Source organism: Nuphar pumila, chromosome 4, assembly GCF_984573655.1.
Source record: "Nuphar pumila chromosome 4, dmNupPumi1.hap1.1, whole genome shotgun sequence".
NCBI classification, from domain to species: Eukaryota; Viridiplantae; Streptophyta; class Magnoliopsida; order Nymphaeales; family Nymphaeaceae; genus Nuphar; species Nuphar pumila.
The window spans coordinates 42,951,394-42,972,396 of record NC_143252.1 but is presented as its reverse complement, the minus strand read 5'-3'; the positions used below and the strand labels follow the sequence as shown (position 1 = coordinate 42,972,396).

At 34.7% G+C, this 21,003-nt stretch overlaps 1 protein-coding gene across 1 annotated transcript; it reads right to left on the bottom strand.

Moving 5' to 3' along the window:
- Positions 1–416: 416 nt before the first annotated feature.
- Positions 417–19,618, bottom strand: LOC149840118 (putative receptor-like protein kinase At2g39360). The gene is made up of 4 exons (XM_090005001.1): positions 19,419–19,618; positions 1,351–1,546; positions 1,100–1,258; positions 417–482 (listed from the first exon to the last, which is right to left on the bottom strand). The coding sequence occupies exons 1-4, from the start codon at positions 19,616–19,618 to the stop codon at positions 417–419; spliced, it is 621 nt and encodes a 206-aa protein (XP_089861127.1).
- Between the last annotated feature and the right edge of the window lie 1,385 nt (positions 19,619–21,003).

The window sequence follows — 21,003 nt, the reverse complement described above, 5'->3', positions numbered from 1 at the left end:
TGGGGACAGGTGCAAAGCAGGGCTAGTGCACAGGGATGGAGAGTGTAATGCTACAGGTTGCAACAGGGTGAGTGTTGTAGAAATGTGGTGTTGTGAAGGGGGTCTGTGTGTATGTTGTATATGTGATATGAATTGAAGTTACTACAGGGGATATATAAATATAACAGGGAAACTGAGGAGGGCAGATTTCATGATGGAGGCTAGTGGAGATGCTAGGTATGGTAATGGGGAGTGAATAGTGATGTTTGGAGAAAAATACAGGAAAAAGTATCAACAACCAGTGCGATGTATAGTAGTAAACAAATGCAATTTAATACCACATGATGGCAGAAATGATCTTCAAACTAGCGACATCTAGCTAGAATTAAGACTGAAAATATTCATTTTGGAGAGAGAGAGATCTGAATCCAGATTCACTACAGGTCAGATTTGAGGGAATAGTACTCAATGTCGATCGCCATATGTTTGTCAATGAGATAACCCTGCAACCATAGGGAACCCAAGCCATATATCAAAACCAATTCACAAGTATGATACCTTCTTTGATAAAAAAAAACCCAAAGAAGTCATGGGATTTCTTACTCCAGACAGTTATGACAGTGACAAAGTGCTAACCAATACCCTTTTGCAGCACCCAAATATATCAACTGATTTCCAATCAACCGATCATGCCCACAAAATTCTAAGCAGATGTGAAGGCACCTGACTTCGAGAACAAGCTACATATTATCTAAAAAGATGGATATCCAGACTGAAATTCATGCTTAGCAATAAAAGAGAGGATGCCTAACAGTAGGTAAATCAAACTTAGGAGGAAAATCTTACCACGGAATCAGAAAATTTTGCAATGGATTGGATATGCTTCTTGCCTCAGATCAACAACAACATATATGTAATGATATCCATCCAAACGAGTGCATTGATAATGCCAGGGAAATATTACAGCAGGTGTGGTTTTATGAAGATGGGTAAAGTAAGATACTGCTACAGTAGTGTTTGCAGAAAATAATGTTGTTGGACAAGAGAGATGTAGTGGAGTTGGGCCATTAAAGGGCTTCTAAAACATTCCGGATCAAGGTCAACCGAGGCTCTCTTTTACTGCTATATTGGCATGGGTTTTGTCATATATTGGCTCAGCTTTTGACAACCGGAAATCTGCAAGCTTTGCAATGAAATTTTCATCAAGCAAGATGTTGGTAATCTTTACCTCACAGTGGGTGATGACTTTCGTTGCTCTGGCGTGAAGGTAGTACCTCCCCTTTTACAGCACAACGTGACTTTCAAACTTCTGTTTCTTCTGGAGGATTCTTTGATCAATGACACGGATATCTTCTTTTCTTCCAATCAGACAGTAGTTTCAATGGTTGTCATCCAACGTAACTTCAATTTGAGCGTCACCCATTCTCCTTCAGCAGACTGGAGTGGACCAGTCATGTAGGTGCTCACTTGTGCTTTCATCTCATGAGGATCAGTATAAAGAATGTCAATCATAAATGTTCCAGACCTATAAAGGGTTAATACCTTCACGCTATTGATGGGGATTGCCCTGCATCAGAAAATGTGTTGAGAATATATGTAGGAATACTGGGTTAGCAGATTATTCTTAATTGTTGAATTCTTGAAATTCAGATAATGAACTGATTGGTCGATCTATTTCAAACTTGAAGCTTTAAGCAACCTATTGGTTGGTGAATCAAATTCTGATCTTAAGCTCTCAAAATCAAGACAGTGAGTGTATTTCAGCAAACCAGAGATAGCAAAACACATATTAGAAATACTATACACGGTGCAATGGTGATAAATTATATGATGTTTGTCCTTGCAATTGCCACTGCTTCTGAGTGTATAACAAGTATCTTGTAGAAAGGCAAATAGTCACACAACGAATGATAAATGCGGCATACTATGCTAGCACACCCTTTTCTTCATTATTCCTTTTGAGATGTCTCCTTTTAACCAATTATAACAGTTCTTGATCGTGATTGTGCGAATGGTGATTCAAAGGCAAACCATAAAGAGCAAGAAATAAAAATATGTCAATTGGGTACTATGTTATAAATGCTACATTATGACCAACAATGACATAACAACAGATCGATCGAAAAGAGTGTTTTGATCCAGAATATAATCCAGATGACTCTTATGGTAATGATCTTTCTTCAAAACAGAGAAAACACAACATCGTTCATCACCGGATGAATAAGAAGAGCAAACATTAGTTTGACAAGGTGGATCCGATATTTCCATATATCTGTAGTCCCAGGTTTGGATCAAATGACAAAGCAAACTAGCGGATTTGACAGGCAATTTACAGTGAAAACAGAAAAAAATGAAATATATCCTCAAAAGAATGAAATCGGCCTTATCAGAGTCAGAATCCAAATATACATGAACAATCACGATTTGTTAGAAAAATAAAACATAGGATCGAGAATCGAAATCCTAGCTGATTCATTGCCACTGGACCAAGATTCTGATGAAAACAAGGAGATGAAATAATGAAAAGAAGTTGGAAATGAAATCAACTGTAAATGCGAACCTAACGAAGATGCAAAAAAAATAAAAAGGAATATGTTGGAATAGGCAATTCCATTAATGTCGCACAGGTGGGTCAATCTTGCTATATGCAGGTCGACCATGCCCTTGATGCATTGTGATAATAAAAAAAATGAAGCAGGAAAAAGATATTTTGCAGGAAATCGAAAGAGGGAGAAGGTGGTTACTTACTTGTGGCTTGAGCTTCAGAGTTCTTGATCGACTATTTCAATCGATAAACAAGAAAAGGGGAAATGAGGGAGAAGGGAAGGGAGGCAGAAGACAGATCGAGAAGAAGAAGAAGAAGGGTAATGGTGGGGTGAAAAATCGGTGGGTTTGAGGGCTTCGGATGTGCCCATTTTATAAAAGGGGAAGAAGAGTCTGGAGGATGTTTGTTGGAGATCGACGGGGGAGGGAGATGAAGCTATTGGCGATCAGCGGATGGCCCTCGAGTGAGAGAGAGAAAGAGAGAGAACTCGAGAAGTATCGAGCGCAACGGAAAACCGTTGCAGGTTTTTTCAAAGGGGCTCCTCAGTTTTTTTTTCAAATTTTTCAATAAAAGTATCTTTCAAAAAGTTTTTCTCAAAAAAGGGGTTTCTAGCAAAAGGGTGTTTTTTCCAAAAAAAAAAATGGTTAAAAGGGATCTTAAAAACTAATTTTTCCTGAATTTTTGAAAGAAAACCCCCGAAAACATGAGGATTTTTAACAGATGGACCAAAATGAGGCATTTTGAAGTATTTTGAGATATAAGAAATTTTAAAATGAGGTTTTTGAGGAAAGTACTTCAGAGATGGCTCTGGGTCAAAAATTTTGATAAAACATTAGAATTTGAATTGAGATCGGACTTTGTATTGAGAAAAAACTCTGAGAAAATATGAAGAAATTGATTTTTTTGATTTTTTTAAAAAATAAGAGATTTAGCTTCAGAATTGGATCCGGATATCTAGATTCAGAATTGGGTCAGATACGAAAATTGAGTTTGGATTCCAACGAATCTGAGAAATAAATGGAAATTTGATCAGAAATTGACTCAGTTATTCAAAAGATGGGCCCAAGGGCAAAAAGGAATTTTTAGATTTTTTTAGAAAATTTGGGATGTTCACACAAGATCAATCCCTTTTCCAGCTTTAGGGACCCCCATTTTTGTCCTTTTGCAAAACCCTTTCTCGGATTTGTTCGTCTAAACTTTGAAGGTCCCATCATGGTTTCTTCGTTCGAGGATTCGTATGGTCGTTCCTTTCAGGTTAAGGGTTAAGCCTTAACCTCGCTCCTCGAGGTATCATCCCTTTTAGGATAAGGGTTAAGCCTGAACCTCGCTCCATGAGGTATCTTTCATTTAGGTTTGGGTTAAACCTGAGCCTCGCTCCGACGAGGTTCCTCGTTTCAATGAGGTAGTTCTCTTAGTCCCGTCATGATTTTTCCCATCGTGGAATCCATGTTTTTCATATCCATCGAAGAAAGGATCATACTTGAGTTTTATCTCACGAGGCATTTTTCTCAAAAAATGTCCCATCAAGGTCCTCATGTATTCCTTTCCCCATTCAATTCATCTTGATATATCTTCATCCCATCCAGGTTAAGGGCTAAACCTGAGTCATTTCAAAAAGTTGATCTCGTCTCACCCATGAGACTTGATCAAAATTCTTATTTTCTACCATTTTAGGATCTTCACCCAAAGTCCCATCACGATTTTCTCATTTTCTTTTATCCAGTTATAGCATGTTCGAGGATTTCGTCTCCCCAAAACCATTCAGGATAAGATTTTAAGCCTGAGAAACCATGTTTTCAAAATAATTCTTACACACCCAGTTTAGATCTGCTGACTGGGGCATTTTTCAAAATTTGGAGTGTTTTCTTTGGCATTAAGCTCGGCTTTTAACCGGCTTAGTAGCAAAGAGGGGCATCTGTGAACACCCCAAATTTTTCAAAATTTTATAATATTCCCCTTTAGCCCTTGGCCCCATTTTCTAAATAATTGAGTCAGTTTCAATCTAAACTCTAGTTTATTTCTCGGTTTTTACTGGAATCAAATCCATTTTATATATCTGACTCAATTTTGGATTCGGATCCAGTGTCAAAACCCAAATTTGTGCCTCATTATCCAATTTCTAAATTAAATTTACAAAAATACCAAAAATAATTTTTGAAAGGCTTAGACAGTCCATCCGGTGTCCATTTAGATCCACTGCTCTGTATTTCTTGATTCGAGGTTCAAAACTCGAATATTTCCTCAAAATTCGGATCTAAACCCATTTTCTGAGGAAATTTTCAAGGTTTAAACTCGAATCCTCAAGAAACCCCTCTTTTGTAAATATTTCTTAAAAATATAAAAAATAGTTTTAAATCCCTTATTTTCCTTCAGTTTTTAGAGTTTTATTTCAAAAACACAAAAAAATACTGAAAATATGAAGAAAACAACAACAAAAAATCAAAACAGGAAAAGAAAAGATACAAAAAAATAAATAATTTAAACCCTTTGAAACATGTTTTTACTAAAACCCCTTTTAGAAAAACTTGTTGAAAACAAACCATTGTTTTTGAAAATTTCTAAAAAAATAGAGGGACTCCTATTGAAAAGGGCCCAATGGCTTCTTCCTGAGAAGTCATCGCGGGGGATCGAAGGGTTGAGGACCCTTCGATCGGTTGCTTTTGCCTCAGCCCGTCGATCCCCAATCGTTTCTCCCCCTTCCCGATTCTTCTCCCGCCTATATAAGCAGGCGTCGAGAAGCATTGGGGGCATCTCTTCACTCGACACTTCTCCCGTAATCATCTTCTCGATCATCCATCAATCTGTTCTCCTCTTTCCTCCCTTCTTTTCCCATTGCCTTTTCCCTGGAGCCTCTCCTTCGGTCGACAGAAAGACCTTCAGCTCCCAGCAAAAGCAGTAGGAGGTAAGTGACCCTTCTCTCTCTTCCCGTTTTTTTTTCTTTTTCATTCTCTTCTGTATCATCGATCCCTCTTTTGATTCTACGACATTCCTGCTTGAATTTTTCTTTTTTGAATTTTTTTCCTTTATGTATTAATTTTTGCAGAGCTTTTATCGTTTAAATCCTATTTTTCTCATTTTCCTTTGTTTAAGAAGCACCACGGATAGGATCGACCTGCATATAGCAGGATCAATCCACTCTATGCAACATCAACTAGAATGGCATCCATTCCAACATATTTCTCTTCTTTAGTATTTTACTCCATTCCCGATTTTCTTTTGTTGTTTCAATTCTCTGCTCGTATCAGACCTTCTAAATTCCATTTTAGATATTCGGTGGGTAGGCTGATCTGATTCTCTATTCATGTTTCTGATTTCCAGTCCCCGTTGAGTATTCCGCGTAGATCCATTATAGCAGTTGGGAGGAGTGGACTCCTATGATCGTTTCGAGTACTATGAACCAGTGATGTCTCGCAATGGCATCACTGATTCACCCGAACAATACAGTTCCACCCAGATTCCATTTTATTTCAATACTTCTCTCATTCTAATTTCCTGCTTATAGTCAATTTTCTGTGCTATTATGATAATCCATTTTTGTTATCTCCCCTTTTTTCTATCTAAATTGCTCATTGCATGTAGTTCCCCATTCGCCCTATCGATTTCCCAGATTTTAAATCTTTGATTTATATTTCATTCTCTGCTCCATGTTGTTTGTCATATCATCCATAGCTAGTTAGCATCAGATCCTCTTTTCTTCTTGAAATCTACAGAATGACAATGTTTGGGCGTCCTTTTCTTGTTAGTTTTGATATAGCATTGTCATCTTCTTTTCATTTAACACTAGTTTAATTAAACCCAATTCAGAACGAGGGTTCTGTAATATGGCGATTTTGGAAATTCTGAGTTCTGAGATGGCCTGCACGAAGGTGCAAGGGATCTTGATGCCAAGCTCTATGGCATAGAAGGTAATGCGAATAAGGCCAATGTCATTGGTCATAGTGAATCTGGGGTTTGATATTCACCATTGCCCTACATCTTCACCAGCACCCATGCACGACTTGGCTCCCATCCTTTATCAATTTTTTTTTTAAGAAGGTGATGATATGGTTTTGAAGAAGCTTAAAAAAAAGCAAGAGTATGCAAGTGAATGTCTGAATACTTTTGATCCCCAAAATGATTGATTGTCTTAGAAAAATTATCCGATTGGTGGATGGTCCAAGTGATATTTTGGTTAAATTAGAATTTGTTCCAGCAATAGGAGTTCTGGCTAAGAAATGTCCATGTAGTACTTTCATTTTGCTGCCTGATCTTACCTCTGTGTCAAGAAGCACAGACCTCTTTACCACCCGTCCAAGAAGCCAAGTACTCTAATCAGTATGTCTGGAGTTAGAGCATTATGGTTGTGAAATAAGTGCTAAAAGGGGCTCATGATATTCTTGTACATGTGTTTGACTCACTCAGAGGGAACAATACGTGATCCCTGAGTGAAGCTTCTTACAAGGCCTTTTCTTTGTTTTATTTGTTCTCATGATACAGGATGCACTTGTGGTACAGTACTCCCATCTCTGTTGCACTCTTCACAAGTGACCCATATATCTTCACACACCATCATCACATTCACTCTCACTATTCACCAACATGTATTCACCTGTATTTTTTTTTTTTTTTTTTTTGTTTTGTTCGGATAATGTGTACATGAGACAAAATCACTTCATTGTTTCATTCACCATCGTTGTTATAATTAGATTAGAAATGTCAACCATTATTTCCTGTTAACTAGAGTTTCATGTCATTTATTATTGCTTTATGTAATGACAGAATATTGTTACGACACTGAAGTCGTACATGATACTTCAAGTACAAGGTTTTGATGATGAACAAGTAAATCAACTGCATTTCAGTTAATGCAATGAAGACATTGAAGAATTCGATAAAGAATCTTTGAAGACTAGTGTGCAAATGTTAAATTCATTAAAAGTCTTAGAATCTTGTAAGAGCCTTACTTAAAGTGCATATTTTAGAGCCTTACTTAGAGTGCATATTTTGATTGCATTTCACCTAAAAAGTCTTTAGAAAAACTTTTCTAAAAGAACCTCTCATGAAAATCTTTTTAGAAAACTCTTTTCTTAAATTTTCGTGTTTATTAGTCGACAAATAGACTCACCACTTGACTAATCCTTTCGCGCCATATTTTCTAAAAAGTCATTTTTGTCAAATTAGTCGACCGAAGGTTTTATCAGTCGACTGGACAGAATGTGTGTTTTCTGGAAAATTTAGCAGCAGTCGACTAATGACTTTATCAGTCGACTAGACAGAACATGTGTTTTCTGAAAATTTAGCAGCAGTCGACTAATGCTTTTATCAGTCGACCGGACAGAATGTATGTTTTTTAGAAGATTTTAGCAGCAGTCGACTGAAAGGTTTTTCAGTCTACTGATGATATTATAAGTCGACTAATTTTGTCGTTTTTCCTGAAACTTCAAAAAGGCGTGTCTTTTAATTTTTCAAACATTTTGATCGTTTAAAATGGACTGTTTTGACACTCTTTCATACCCTCAACGTATGGAAACTTTCAAATATAAATATGAGTGCATTTTACACTCAAAACAACTTCAATTCAATCAATTTGAATCATTGACTCTTTGCTTTTCACTCATATTCATTTTCTCACTCACGTGATATTTTTCACTTTAGTTTTTCACTCAAATTCATTTGAGAGATAGTGAATTCGTGAGTAGAGTATTTCAACAACCTCAAAAGCCAATTGCATATCATTTGCATTCAAAAAAAGGGCTCATAGGTTGTATTGTAAGTTGTTACTTATTTCAATTTTCTGTAAAAGGAAGGACTCCTTGGTTTTAAAGGAGTTGTTTGCTTTCAGTAGGTGTGTTACTGGAAGTGGGACCGGATTTGGTCTGTGTATGATCTTGTAGTTACACAAGGTTGATAGTGGAAATCTCAAGCGGGTTTTGCTTGGGGACTGGATGTAGGTCGGGAAAGACCGAACCAGGATAAATTCTTGTGTTCCTTTGTGTGTTTGCTTTTCAAATTGCAAAATCCGTTAATATTTCGCAGACAATTTTTTAAAAGCACTATTCACCCCCCCTCTAGTGCTCGTTGCCTCGAACCTACTGTACTTTCATTTGGTATCAGAGCAAGTTTGCTATTATTTTGATTTGATCATCATCTATCATGGCAACTACAACATCTCAGCACAAAGAAGGATGCTTCTCTGTTCGTCCTCCTCTCTTTGATGGAACAAACTATGGATACTGGAAAGTGAGAATGACAATATTCTTGCAATCCATGGATCTCGATATTTGGAGAGTTGTTTCAGATAAATATCAAACTCCATCAACTGATTTCAGCCGATGGACTGATGAAGAAAAGAAGACGACTTCACTTAATGCCAAGGCAATGAATGCATTGTATTGTGCAGTTGACAAGGTAGAGTTCAATCGTATCTCTCAATGCTCTACAGCAAATGAAATCTGACATACTCTTCTTGTGACTCACGAAGGTACGTCAAAGGTAAAGGAATCTAAAATTGCTTCTTTAGTTCATAAATTTGAATTGTTTAAAATGAAGCAAAATGAATCTATATTGGACATGGTAACAAGAATGACCGATATAATGAACACTCTGAAATCCTTTGGAAAAGAATATTCACAAGTGGATTTAGTCAGAAAGATCCTAAGGTGTTTAACTCCTGAATGGGAGAGAAAAACCACTGCTATTGAAGAGGCAAATGATTTAAACACTCTCACTCTTGAAGATTTGGTTGGTAACCTAATGGCATATAAAGTCCAACTTCAAGACAGACAAGAAGAAGAACCCAAGAAGAAATCTCTTGCTTTTAAGGCAACTTCTGACTCTGAAAATTTAGAAGAAGATGAAGATATTGCCCTCATCACAAGGCAATTCAGAAGATTCATCAAAAAGGGAAGATTTCAAAGAAAGGTAAAGAAAGCGGATTCTTCCAATCCCAATGAAGTCAAGTGTTTTAATTGCAAAAAGGCTAGACATATCAAGAAAGATTCTCCTCTTCTCAAAATCAAGCTCAAGGACCAATTCAAGAAGAAAAAGGCATTTCAAGCATGTTGGGATGATAGTGACTCCTCTTCAGATGAAGAATCAAATGAAGAAGTCGCCAACATGTGCTTTGTAGCACAAGAAGATTCGGTAAGTCAATTTGACTATGATGAGTTATTAGAAGCATTTAATGATTTATATGCTAAATTTAAGAGTCTAAGTTTTAAAAATAAAGAGTTAAAAACTGAAAATTCAACTCTTGACTCTCAAAACAAAGCATTACTTCAAGAGATAGAAGATCTCAAGAAGGAAAACTCTTGTCAAGCATTTGAGATAAAAGAAATTGGAGTTAGAACCAATATCTTACATAAAGAAATAACTAGTCTAAAAGAAAAATCAAATGATCTTCTTTCTATAGTGACCAAATTCACAAATGGTCAAGAGAATCTAGAAAGACTTTTTGGTTCTCAAAGATGCTCGGTTAATAAAACTGGATTGGGATATAGCTTCTTTGATACTCAAAATAGACCAAACTATGTGGTGAAAAATCAAAGACAATATTCTCAACCATTTATTCATAGAACTAAATTTTTCAGTTCTAATAGAAATGCATCTAATCATGAAACTTATAATGCTTATAATCCTAGACATGATTATTCTAGAAATGCTAAATCTTTTTATAGAAAGAATATTTATTATCAAAGGAAACCAAAATCCAAATGAATATGGATTCCTAAGACTAACTCTCATGGACCCGAAAATAAAAAGGGGTCAAATGATGTGTCTTCTAATTTTGTTGTAGGTACACAAAATAAAGAGCAAATGGATATTGGACAGCGGTTGTTCCAAACATATGACTGGAAGGCCGGAGTTATTTTTGACCCTCCAAAGTAAGAATGGAGGAACTGTCACCTTTGGTGACAATAGCAAGTGAAAAGTAATCGGTATTGGTAATATTGGTAATCCAAAATTTTCCTTGATCGAAAATGTTCTTTTAGTAGATGGTTTAATGCATAATTTATTATCTATTAGTCAATTATGTGATAAAGGTTTTCATGTTTCTTTTGAAAATGATTTATGCTTAATTTCTTATTTTCAATCTAAAAAGATCATTTTTAAAGGTAAAAGAAGGAACAATGTGTATGAACTATATCTAGATGAGTTACCCACTTTTAATGAAAAATGTCTTATTGTTTCAAATGAAATTTAATGGTTATGGCACAAGAAACTTGAACATGTTAACTTTAAAATTATTTTCAAGTTATCTAAGAATGATCTTGTAAGAGGCCTACCTAGAATACCATATAAGAAAGATCACTTATGTGATGTTTGCCAAAGGGGTAAACAAATCAAGAGTTCTTTTAAAGCAAAAGATATAGTTTCAACAAAACGTCCTCTTGAACTTTTACATTTAGATCTATTTGGACCATCTAGAATTCAAAGTTTGAATGGTAGCAAGTATGCTTTTGTTATAGTAGATGATTATTCTCGATTTACATGGGTGATTTTTCTAAAAAGCAAAAATGATGCTTTTATTGAATTTTCCAAACTTTGTAGAAGAATTACAAATGAAAAATCTACATCTATTATTAAAATTCGTAGTGATCATGGTGGTGAATTTGAAAATGAATCTTTTCTAAAGTTTTGTGATCTACATGGTATATCTCACAACTTTGTTTTTCCTAGAGCGGCTCCACAAAATGGAGTTGTTGAAAGAAAGAATAGAACTTTGCAAGAATGTGCTAGAACCATGCTTCAAGATAAAAATTTACCAAAATACTTTTGGGCTGAAGCAATAAATACAGCATGTTATGTTTTAAACAGTGTTCTTATTCGACCAATCTTACATAAAACAAGTTTTGAATTGTATTATGATTGTATACCAAAGATCTCATATTTCAAAATTTTTGGTAGTAAATGTTTCTTGTTAAATACTAAAGATAATCTTGATAAGTTTGATTCTAAATTAGATGAATCAATATTTCTTGGATATTCTTCTAGAAGTAAAGCTTATCGTATTTTCAATAAAAGAACATCTTGCATTGAAGAATCTTTACATGTTGCATTTGATGAGAATTGTGAGCAGGTTATACCTCTAAGCGAAGGAGAAGAAGTAATACCTCAAGAAGAACCCTTGATAGAGAATACTTCTCAAGAAAATATTCCTCTTCAACCGGTTTGGAAAGAAGTTCCCAATCATTCACATGAACAAGTTATTGGACAAATAAAGAGTGGTGTCCAAACTAGAAGGCAATTAGAAAAATATATTGCAAATGTTGCTTTCATATCTAAAATAGAACCAAAGAATATCAATGAGGCTTGTGATGATGAATTTTGGCTTTTGACAATGTCTGAAGAACTTAACCAATTTACTAGGAATGATGTTTGGGATCTAGTTGATAGACCAAAGGATCATCCTGTAATTGAAACAAGATGGGTCTTCCAAAATAAGCTGGACGAAAATGGTGAAGTCATTTGTAACAAAGCAAGGCTAGTAGCACAAGGCTATAATCAAGAAGAAGGCATAGATTTTGATGAAACCTATGCACTAGTGGATCGATTGGAGTCAATTCAAATGATGCTTGCTTTTGCTAGTTACATGAACTTCAAGTTATATCAAATTGATGTTAAGAGTGCATTCTTAAATGGACACATCAATGAAGAAGTTTATGTAGAGCAACCTCCAGGCTTTGAAAATGAAAAATATCCAGAAAAAGTCTACAAATAAAAAAGAGCTTTGTATGGACTTAAACAAGCACCAAGAGCATGGTATGAAAGACTACGAAATTTTCTAGAACAACCTAGTTTTTCCATTGGTCGGGTAGACTCCACTTTATTTATTAAAAATCTTAATTCAGATATTCTTATTGTGCAAATTTATGTTGATGACATAATATTTGGTTCTACTAATGATTCTCTTTGTAAAGAATTTGCTAAAGCTATGCAGGAAGAGTTTGAAATGAGCTTGATGGGCGAATTAAACTACTTCCTTAGACTTCAAATAAAGCAAACTGAAGAAGGAATCTTCATCAATCAGGTTAAGTATACAAAAGAACTTCTCAAGAGATTTGGGATGGACTCATCGAAATCAAGAAGAAATCCTATGAGTACAACTACTTCTCTTGATAAAGATGAAAATGATAAAGACAACTACTTCTCTTGGGATGGACTCCGCATTTTCCCTGTCCTCTGTAAAACAGCCTACCCCTTACAAAGGGGTAGTTGTCCAATGTATTGTTATAAGTATATAGGCATTATTTCACTAATATAGGCATTACATCTAGGTATATATATACATATAATTTTTTTCATACATGTATTTCGCATTAGGATAGATATATTCATATGCATTTGCGTCCCTTTCTACATATAGTCTTTTGCCTTACACTAACCCTTTTGCAGGAATGCATGGAAATTCCAAGCTTCTTTTCTTAAATTAGAAATTTTGATTGTCAAAATTCTATCTAATGATGTAATAGCTAGATATAATGAGAATTTACATTCCTTGCACTAGATTAGAATGTATGAGCATGTATATTTTCTAGAAATGCTTATTTCATATCATTTTATCTTTTATTACAAAATTTCACAAATGGGAACACGAATGTCACGTGCACCATTCTAATAAAAGGTGATTAAATCCTAAGTTGATGATTTGCATCAATGGCCATAGTCAGGGTGTGAACAAAACTTATGGTTTTCATCTTTTATGAAATAACATTGGATCCACACTGGATCTTTTCAAAAATCATCATATTTTTAAAAATATTTTCTTCCTTTATCATAGTTTAATTTAAAATTAACTCAAGATATATATCAATGGCCATAGTCAGGATACATTGAGAGTTAATTTCATTTTAAACTCTATAAAGGCACCATAATATGTTTTATTCTTCACTTGAATTTAAATATGATTATTATATGATACATTTTATGACCATAGTCAGAAATGTATTATATCTTCAATCTTATTTCAATTCATTTAAAGAATGAAATATGCTTTTCAAAACTCAATTTCAAATTCTTTTTAATTCATTCATCATTTAGGATAGAATTGCATCATATTTTCAAAAAATCTTTTTATATTATTTCAAAATCCAAGTGATTTTGAAATATATTTTTGAATATCTTCTTCATTTCTCAAATCAATTCTTATTTCAAATTCATCTTTCTATTCTCAAATTCTATCTCATTTTAAAATTCAAACTTCAATTTCAAAGTCCAATTTGACTTTGAAATTTCAAATTCACTTCTATATTCCAAATTCAATTTCCAATTCAAAATTCGTTTTCAAAGTTCAATTCAACTTTGAAAATTCAAATTCATTTCCATTTTCAGGATTCGATTTTAAATTCAATTCAACATTCTAGATTGAATTTTAAGGTTCAATTTAAACTTTAGAATTTCTAGATTCATCTCCTGATTTCAAGATTCAAATTTAAAATCAAATTTATTCTTTATTTTCAAAAATCTATAAAGTTCTGTCTAAAGATTGAGTCTTGATTCTCAATTCAAAATCAAGGTTTTGAGATTGATTTTGAATCCCAAAATTTGATTTTTCCCTAAGTTTAAAGCCCACTTTTAAATTCAAAATCCGGATTTTCAAAATCCAGATCCATTTTTCAAAGTCCCATTTGGATTTTCAAAGTCCAATTCCATCTTGGGTTCTATATTTAGAACCCAATTTTCACCTTGGATTCAGATCTCCGGATCCAAATCCATTTAGGATTCCAGATTTCATATTCAATTTCATCTTGGATCCCGGACTTCGGATCCAATTCTATTTAAGATTCCAGATTTCGGATTCAACTCCGTTTTGGATTCTAGACTTCGGATCCAACTCCATTTAGGATTCCAGATTTCAGATCAAATTCTATCTAGGATTCCAGATTTTAAATCCAGTTTCATTTCCATTTCCAATTCCAATTTTCTAAAAAAACATGTTTTCAAATCTATTTCTTAAGTCTAAAATCCAAATTCAACTCCTCTTTCAGGTTCTGAAATCAAGAATTCCTTTTTCAGAATCAATCCATTCAAATTCAAAGTCCAATTTGACTTTGAAACTCCAAATTCAAGTTCCAAAAAATCTCCTTTTCTTTTATTTCTTCAAGTCAAAATCCTTTTTTCAAACTCTGATTATTCTGAAGACTTGAAATTTCAAGCCTCTCCTTCCAGATCTATTTTAAGTTCTAAGTTAGATTCAAAATCTAACTTTTTTAAACCAATTTCAAACCTTTCAATCATTTCTTGATTCCATTATCAAATTTATTTTAGAATCACTTGAAAAATCTCAAAATTTTTAAACTATTTTCTCAAAAACATACATCCTTGCATTTGCATTGCACAAGCATGATTCTTTGTGCATGTTAGACTTAAAATAAATTCTTAGATAATATTTAGGCAAAGCAAAAGGCATAAGTTCGATCCTTGGTTCGATTACCCCTGGTAAAGGCGCCAGGAACGGTCGAACCTCGTACCAACGAGCGAATCCCGTCTCTCTATTTTCCCACAAAATTTTTAAAATGGAGGCGAGTAATTTTCAAAATCTTTTCAAAATTAAGGTCAAGTAAGACCTTTGCTAAAGAGTTCCTCTCTCTTCTTTCTTTTCTTTTCTATCTTTTATTCCCCTTAAAAAATCAAATAGAGGCTAGAAAGGCAAAGAGAAGGAAAAGAAGGAAACAAGAGGAAAATTTTTGCAATGATCACAAGTAGCTGAGAACAAACATAAGTTGAAGTATTTGAGTCTCATGTCGAAAAGGTAAATGAAGGAAGTCACTTTTGTGTCCTAGTCAATATATTTTGGTATACATTGAAAAAAAAAAAGTATAACAGATATTGGCATTGCACAGGGCATAAAAGCAGACCATACGCAAGCCATAAAATAAAAATAAGTGCATAAAAAGAAAAAGCGTGAAATTTTGAAAATCAAGAAAAGAGCTTTAAAAGAAAAAAGTTCACTGCTTAGAAGTATGATTGAGAAAACTTGTGCAGAAAACATATAAGTGAGGATAAATAAATAATAACTGGTTTTTATTTGATTTTTTAAGAATAAAACATAAATAATTATGATATTTAGAAAAGTGAAAGAAATTTTTTTTTTGGTGGTATATAAAAGACTCTAATCATATTGTGATTTTGCAAATAATAGGAAATATTTGTAAAAACAAAGTCTTTAATTACCTACTACTTGTGAAGATGTGTAATATTATGCATACATGACAGAGATGTTTGTGGGTAGCATCGCTGCAAACCCTCACGAGACCTTACTTGTCCACTGGTGTAACCCAGGGGTTGAAACGGCTTGTTGCATGTGCTAAATGCAACCGTGATTCCTACGAAAGTGAGTTAGTTGATAGTTCATGTTTCTTGCATTTTTCTAGTTTGCTCGAGGACTAGCAAAAGAAAATCATGGGGGTATTTGATCATGCATATATTTTAGGGTTTAATTCACATTAAACTATGCTTGATTTCAAAAGAAAACATTTTAAAAACCCAAATTTATGCTAGTTTCGAGAAAATGTGCAAAAATGATAAAAAGAGGAAAATGCTTGAAAAATTAGGTTTACTTTGCAATTTATGTCATAGTTTAGTATTCTCAATTAATTGAGTGAGTAAAATAATAAAAAAATGTTTTGAACTAGTTTTAGCCTTAGCAAAAGGTTGTAGATAATATTTTTTTAGAAGGGGGTGTTTTTTTAGAATTTCCAGAAAACAATAGGGCTTATGTGAAAAAATCAAATAACAAACCCAACAAACTTTCTTTAAAACAAACTTTCTTTAAAACCTTCACAAAGAGGGAAGAAAGGGGTGTCTCCTCTCTTGCACAAGCCTCTCTTCTCTTCCCCTTCCCTCCCATCCGGAGCCTCCCTCTTTTCTCTTCTCTCCTTCTCTTTTTCCCTCCTCTCTTCTTCTCTTTCCTCTTTCCCTTTCTTTCTCTCCAGTAGAGCACGATTCAGCAGTGGCGCAAGGGATGGAGATCGCCCTCTTCTTCTCAACCCTTCCAAAACCTACGGTGAGTTCTCCTTTCTCTCCTTTTTCCTTCTTCTCCTTCTCTCTTCCCCATCTTCTTCTCTTCATTCCCCTTTTCCCTTTCATTTCTCGTAGCATAGTTGAATTAGATTGTTTTGAAATCAAAAATGAAAAAACAAAAATTTGTACGTTTTTCCTATTTTTTGATTTGTGTGTTTTGTTCTTTTGGAAACTGCATTTTAATTGATGTGCATCTGATCTTCATCAGTAGTTTCTTTTCGTTCTTTGTTTCTTATTCAGCATCACAGATCTGTATATTATATTTCTCATTTTTTTATCCGATCTGCATCATCCGTGTGCATCCATAGCATCTGATCTGCTTCAGCATCACTACCGTGAATTCAGCACTGATCCACTTGAAATTCAATCTCTGCTACTGAGTTAAAACCATACTCGCATCGGGTCTGCTATAAAGATTTGTTGTTGGTATCCGGTTCATCGGAGCCCTGTGCATTTCCAATTCGGCTGGAATCCCTTGTTCCGCCAGAAGTCCTGTTAGTGTCGAATGTTGGAAACAGTAACTTTTTTATAAAAAAAAATTCAGTGGAAAAATTACAGATTTCTATGGTTATGTTTTTTTGTTTGGTGCAAAATTTGGGATATTGGTGAAACTTATGAGTCATATTGGTAGAAAAATTTGTGTGCGAAAGGAAGTTTCTTTATGGTTAGAAACTTTACATCTTTTATGCCTATGACAGTATACACGTGCTTGCAGAAAAGTTCAATCCTTTTTGTTGAATTTTACACTTAAATGAGTGATTGTTCTATTGAGCTAATTTCATCTTCTCAACCGATTGATGTGTTGTGGTGAACTATGTAAAGTTTGACTTGCCTATTGTAAACACCCCAAATTTTCCTCATCTATGCTCAAACAAACCTCCTCGTGCAATGACAACCCTGTTAGGTCAGTGTAAGAGTCAAACCCCGAGTCAATTTCAGAAAATCACCACTTTACCCATTTTTACAAGAAAATTTACCATTTTACCCTTAGGTCATCCTGGACCCTAGTCAGTCGGAGTCAACCAAGCTCATTGGACAGTTCAGAACAGTTAGAATATCAGTCATTTCAAGCTCACTTGAGCTCATGATGAACATACCATTTTCATTTCTGACCATTCCTGCCAAAATGGGATCATTTCTTCATAAATGAGCTCATTTCTCATTCAAATCTAAGCCAATTGTCTCTGAGTCAGTCATTCACAGTCATTCATATTCTTCTGAGTCTAGCTTGAGCTCACCAGGAGTTCAAGTACTCCAGTTTCAGTTCAAAACCATTTCCAAGTGTTCAGGAGCCCATTTTAGTCTGTTTCAGCTCTTTCAGGTGAAATTGAGTTGAGTCCAGTCGATTGAGCTAGTGTTAGAGCTTCAATTTTAGTTCATGTTAGTATTACTGATTTTTGTTTTAGCTCAAATCCAGCTCAGATTCATAATTTACTTCACTCCAGTGACCATTCCGTACCATTTCTCTAAAAATGGCAGCTTTTCTTGAAAATTTAGTCAGAAAGGTCAGTTGAGTCAGTGACTTGTCAGTCCAGTTGAGTTCTGAAACTCTAAAACCCAGCTCAATCCAGTTTATTTCAGTTCAATTCAGCTCAAACCCTAATTTTCAGTGTCACTCTAGCTTGGTAGAGCCTGAAAACCATTTCTTCAACCATTTTGCAAATTTTATCAATTTTAATACTTTTTGAACCGGTACAACTGCCAATCGGGGTCTAATATCCAAATTTCTTCATTCAGGGTTAGCATTTCGCATGGCATTTCATGTCATTTCTCATTTTTTCATATCATTTCTCAACATTTCATACCATTTGATCACATTTTATTTCATTTTCAAGGTCCAGAATTCCAATTTTATAAATTTCAATCCAAATTGAGTTTTAAAAGTTTCCAGAAATCAATTTCAAACCCTGGGTTTCCAAAATTGACATTTTTACCCCTGAGAGTTTAAATTTGGAAATATTTTCTCAAGCAAAACAATCTGGATTTCTTTCAAACTCAAATTTTCAAATTTTAAACTGGATTTGTTTTGCAACGGGGTATTGAACTTCAAATTTTGAGCTCGTTTCAAAAACTGCCAAAAATAGCTCGTTTCATCCAAAAACTTTCTAAAAAGACCATTCTACCCCTCTGGTTTTCAAAATAAATTTCAAATTTGGAAAGCGAGCCCACTCTGAGATGGCTCCTTCATTTTCATTTTAAAATAAAAAAAAAATTATCTTTTCCTTTTCTTTTGCTTTCTTTCGTTTTTTTTTTATTATTATTTTATTTTATGAGAGGATCTGGGACCCACAAGGGGGTCGACCAGCCCCCTCTCCCTTTTTCTTTCTCCCCTTTTCTTTCTCCCCTTTTCTTTCTTTCTTCTTCTTCTTTCTTTCCTTTCTTCTTCTTTCTTCCCTTTTCCCTTTCCTTTCCTCTTTCTTTTCTTCACTTCCCTTTCTTTCCTTCTTCTATTCCCTCCTTTCTTTCTTTCCCTTTCTCATTGTCCAGCCACCTTAAAGCTTATTCCACTTACCTATTCCCCCATCTATCACACACCAGCCCCTTGGAGTCCTCTCTCAGCCCATTCATGTACACTTCCTCTCTCTCTCATTCCCCTCTCATTAAACCTAAAAAAACATAGGAAATATATTATTTCTCCCTAAGTCCTCACCCTAAGCACTACACTGCTGGTGATCTTCCCCATCCTCCTTTACATTTATCTCTCCCTGTCACGCCTCTCTCTCTCTTCAAATCTCTCTCATCTCCTCTCCAGTTCAATGTGCAGCCTTCCACTGTTCCAAAGTCATCAGCCCACAGCCGTTCCAGCATCTGCATCCTCTTTGTGGCAAAGGGCACCCTACCATCTTACGGTTCCAGCAACAAGGAGCACCCCCTTTGATCCTGCTCCAGTCACCTCCAAGTTGCAGTAGTTCCAGCACGTTCTGCCAAATACCATTGCAACCACAACACCTCCTCCAGCTTCCCCTTCGTTGCAGCCATTTCTGCCATGGCTTCAGCCCCCAATAGCGCAAACACATAGCCATCTTCAAAGCAGCCATCATCTTTAATCTCCTTCAACTCCCAGCAAGTTGCAGCCACATCTCCAACGTGCATCAAGATCCCAAGGTAGGACCCCTATTATCATTATTTTATGCTAAATCTAAAGATTAACGTTTTGATTGTCTCATGTTATGAGGCTATATCGAGGAAAAGAATATGTCTGATCTATGGACTGGATCCTTTCTCATCAATAGCCAATATCAAGTCAACTTCGTATATCCCTGTTTTTATTCATTTTAAACATTATATTCATGTTAAATATGCATTTTAGGCATCTCGTTAATTTAGTTTTATTGTTTTATTAGTAGTTTATTTAATGTCATTAAGATTCGTATTAAGACTTGTAGATGTTAATTTTAGCATAAGTTACAATCATTATTTTATATAGATTTTCGTTTCAATAAATCCCAAAACAATTTATGGTAGTTAGGTTTATTTGTCCATGATCTCATACTAAAAATCTAGATCCAGTTGGGTTTCGGAACCTCTCTAAAAAAATCGGATCCCAAACTAGGATTTCACCCTTCTAGAAATTCTAGGTCTGGTTTTGCAGACAAAAACATCCAAGATCACCCAGATGGACGATCCAAATCCTTTTCAAAAAAATATAGTGGATTCATGCTGGAATCTATTATTTATTTGGATTTTTTAGGATTCTTATAAAAAGGTTTAGTCTCTGTTAAAATTTGGGTTTGCAGACACCTGTGAAAACTTAGTTGTTTGTTTGTCAGGGTACAGACAGACAATAATCTGTTGTGTCACTTCAATCCATAGACCATCTGTCAAAACTTCCAACAAGAAAGTTGTTCCTAACCCTTCCTTATGTGATTTCTCAAAATTTGGGGATTTTTAGAATAGAGAAGGTATTTTTTCTAAAATTATCTTCCCTGTTTGTCAGGTTCCTATGCCAAAGAATTTCAGAGATCTAGGTCTCTGATAATCGTGTGCTCATTTCCAAACCATAACCCGAATTCTAAAACTATAAAAATAGAAAATCTTTCTATGTTTGTCAGGGACATTTTTCCAGAATTCCAGTCATTTTATTATCTTTCAGTTATTTTTCCTGTAGTTTTTCCCGAAACCTGTCTGTCTGCCCTAAATCCTAGAGTCGCCGGATTCCAATCCAACTTGCCGAAGCTGTCCAGCTCCGACCATAGGTCAAAACCAGAATCTATAAAAATAAAAAATCTTTGTTTAATTTTCCTCTGTCACCCCATAAAATTTGGAAAATTTTTATGGAAGTTCAGTACCCGAAATCTAATTTAGAATTAGCATTTTAGGCAAAATCTTGAATGTTAGAATTTTTAGTTATTTTCCACAAAAAAAAATAACAAAAAATAGATTTTTAAGCTTAATTCTGTTTTTAGGGTTAGTCTAGATGTCCATGTCAAATTTGGCTCAATTCCAAGTTCATTTTCTTTGTATGTTAGTTTACTTTT

Bases quoted from the DNA above. Each gene is read 5' to 3' on its own strand.
- LOC149840118 (XM_090005001.1), bottom strand. From the start codon at position 19,618: ATGCACGTTGGAGATGTGGCTGCAACTTGCTGGGAGTTGAAGGAGATT. The intron at 1,547-19,418 runs GTGACTGGAGCA...TTTCTGATGCAG, and splicing joins GGAACTACTGCAACTTGGAG to GGCAATCCCCATCAATAGCG. The intron at 483-1,099 runs GTAAAAGAGAGC...CTATGGTTGCAG, and splicing joins AAACCCATGCCAATATAGCA to GGTTATCTCATTGACAAACA.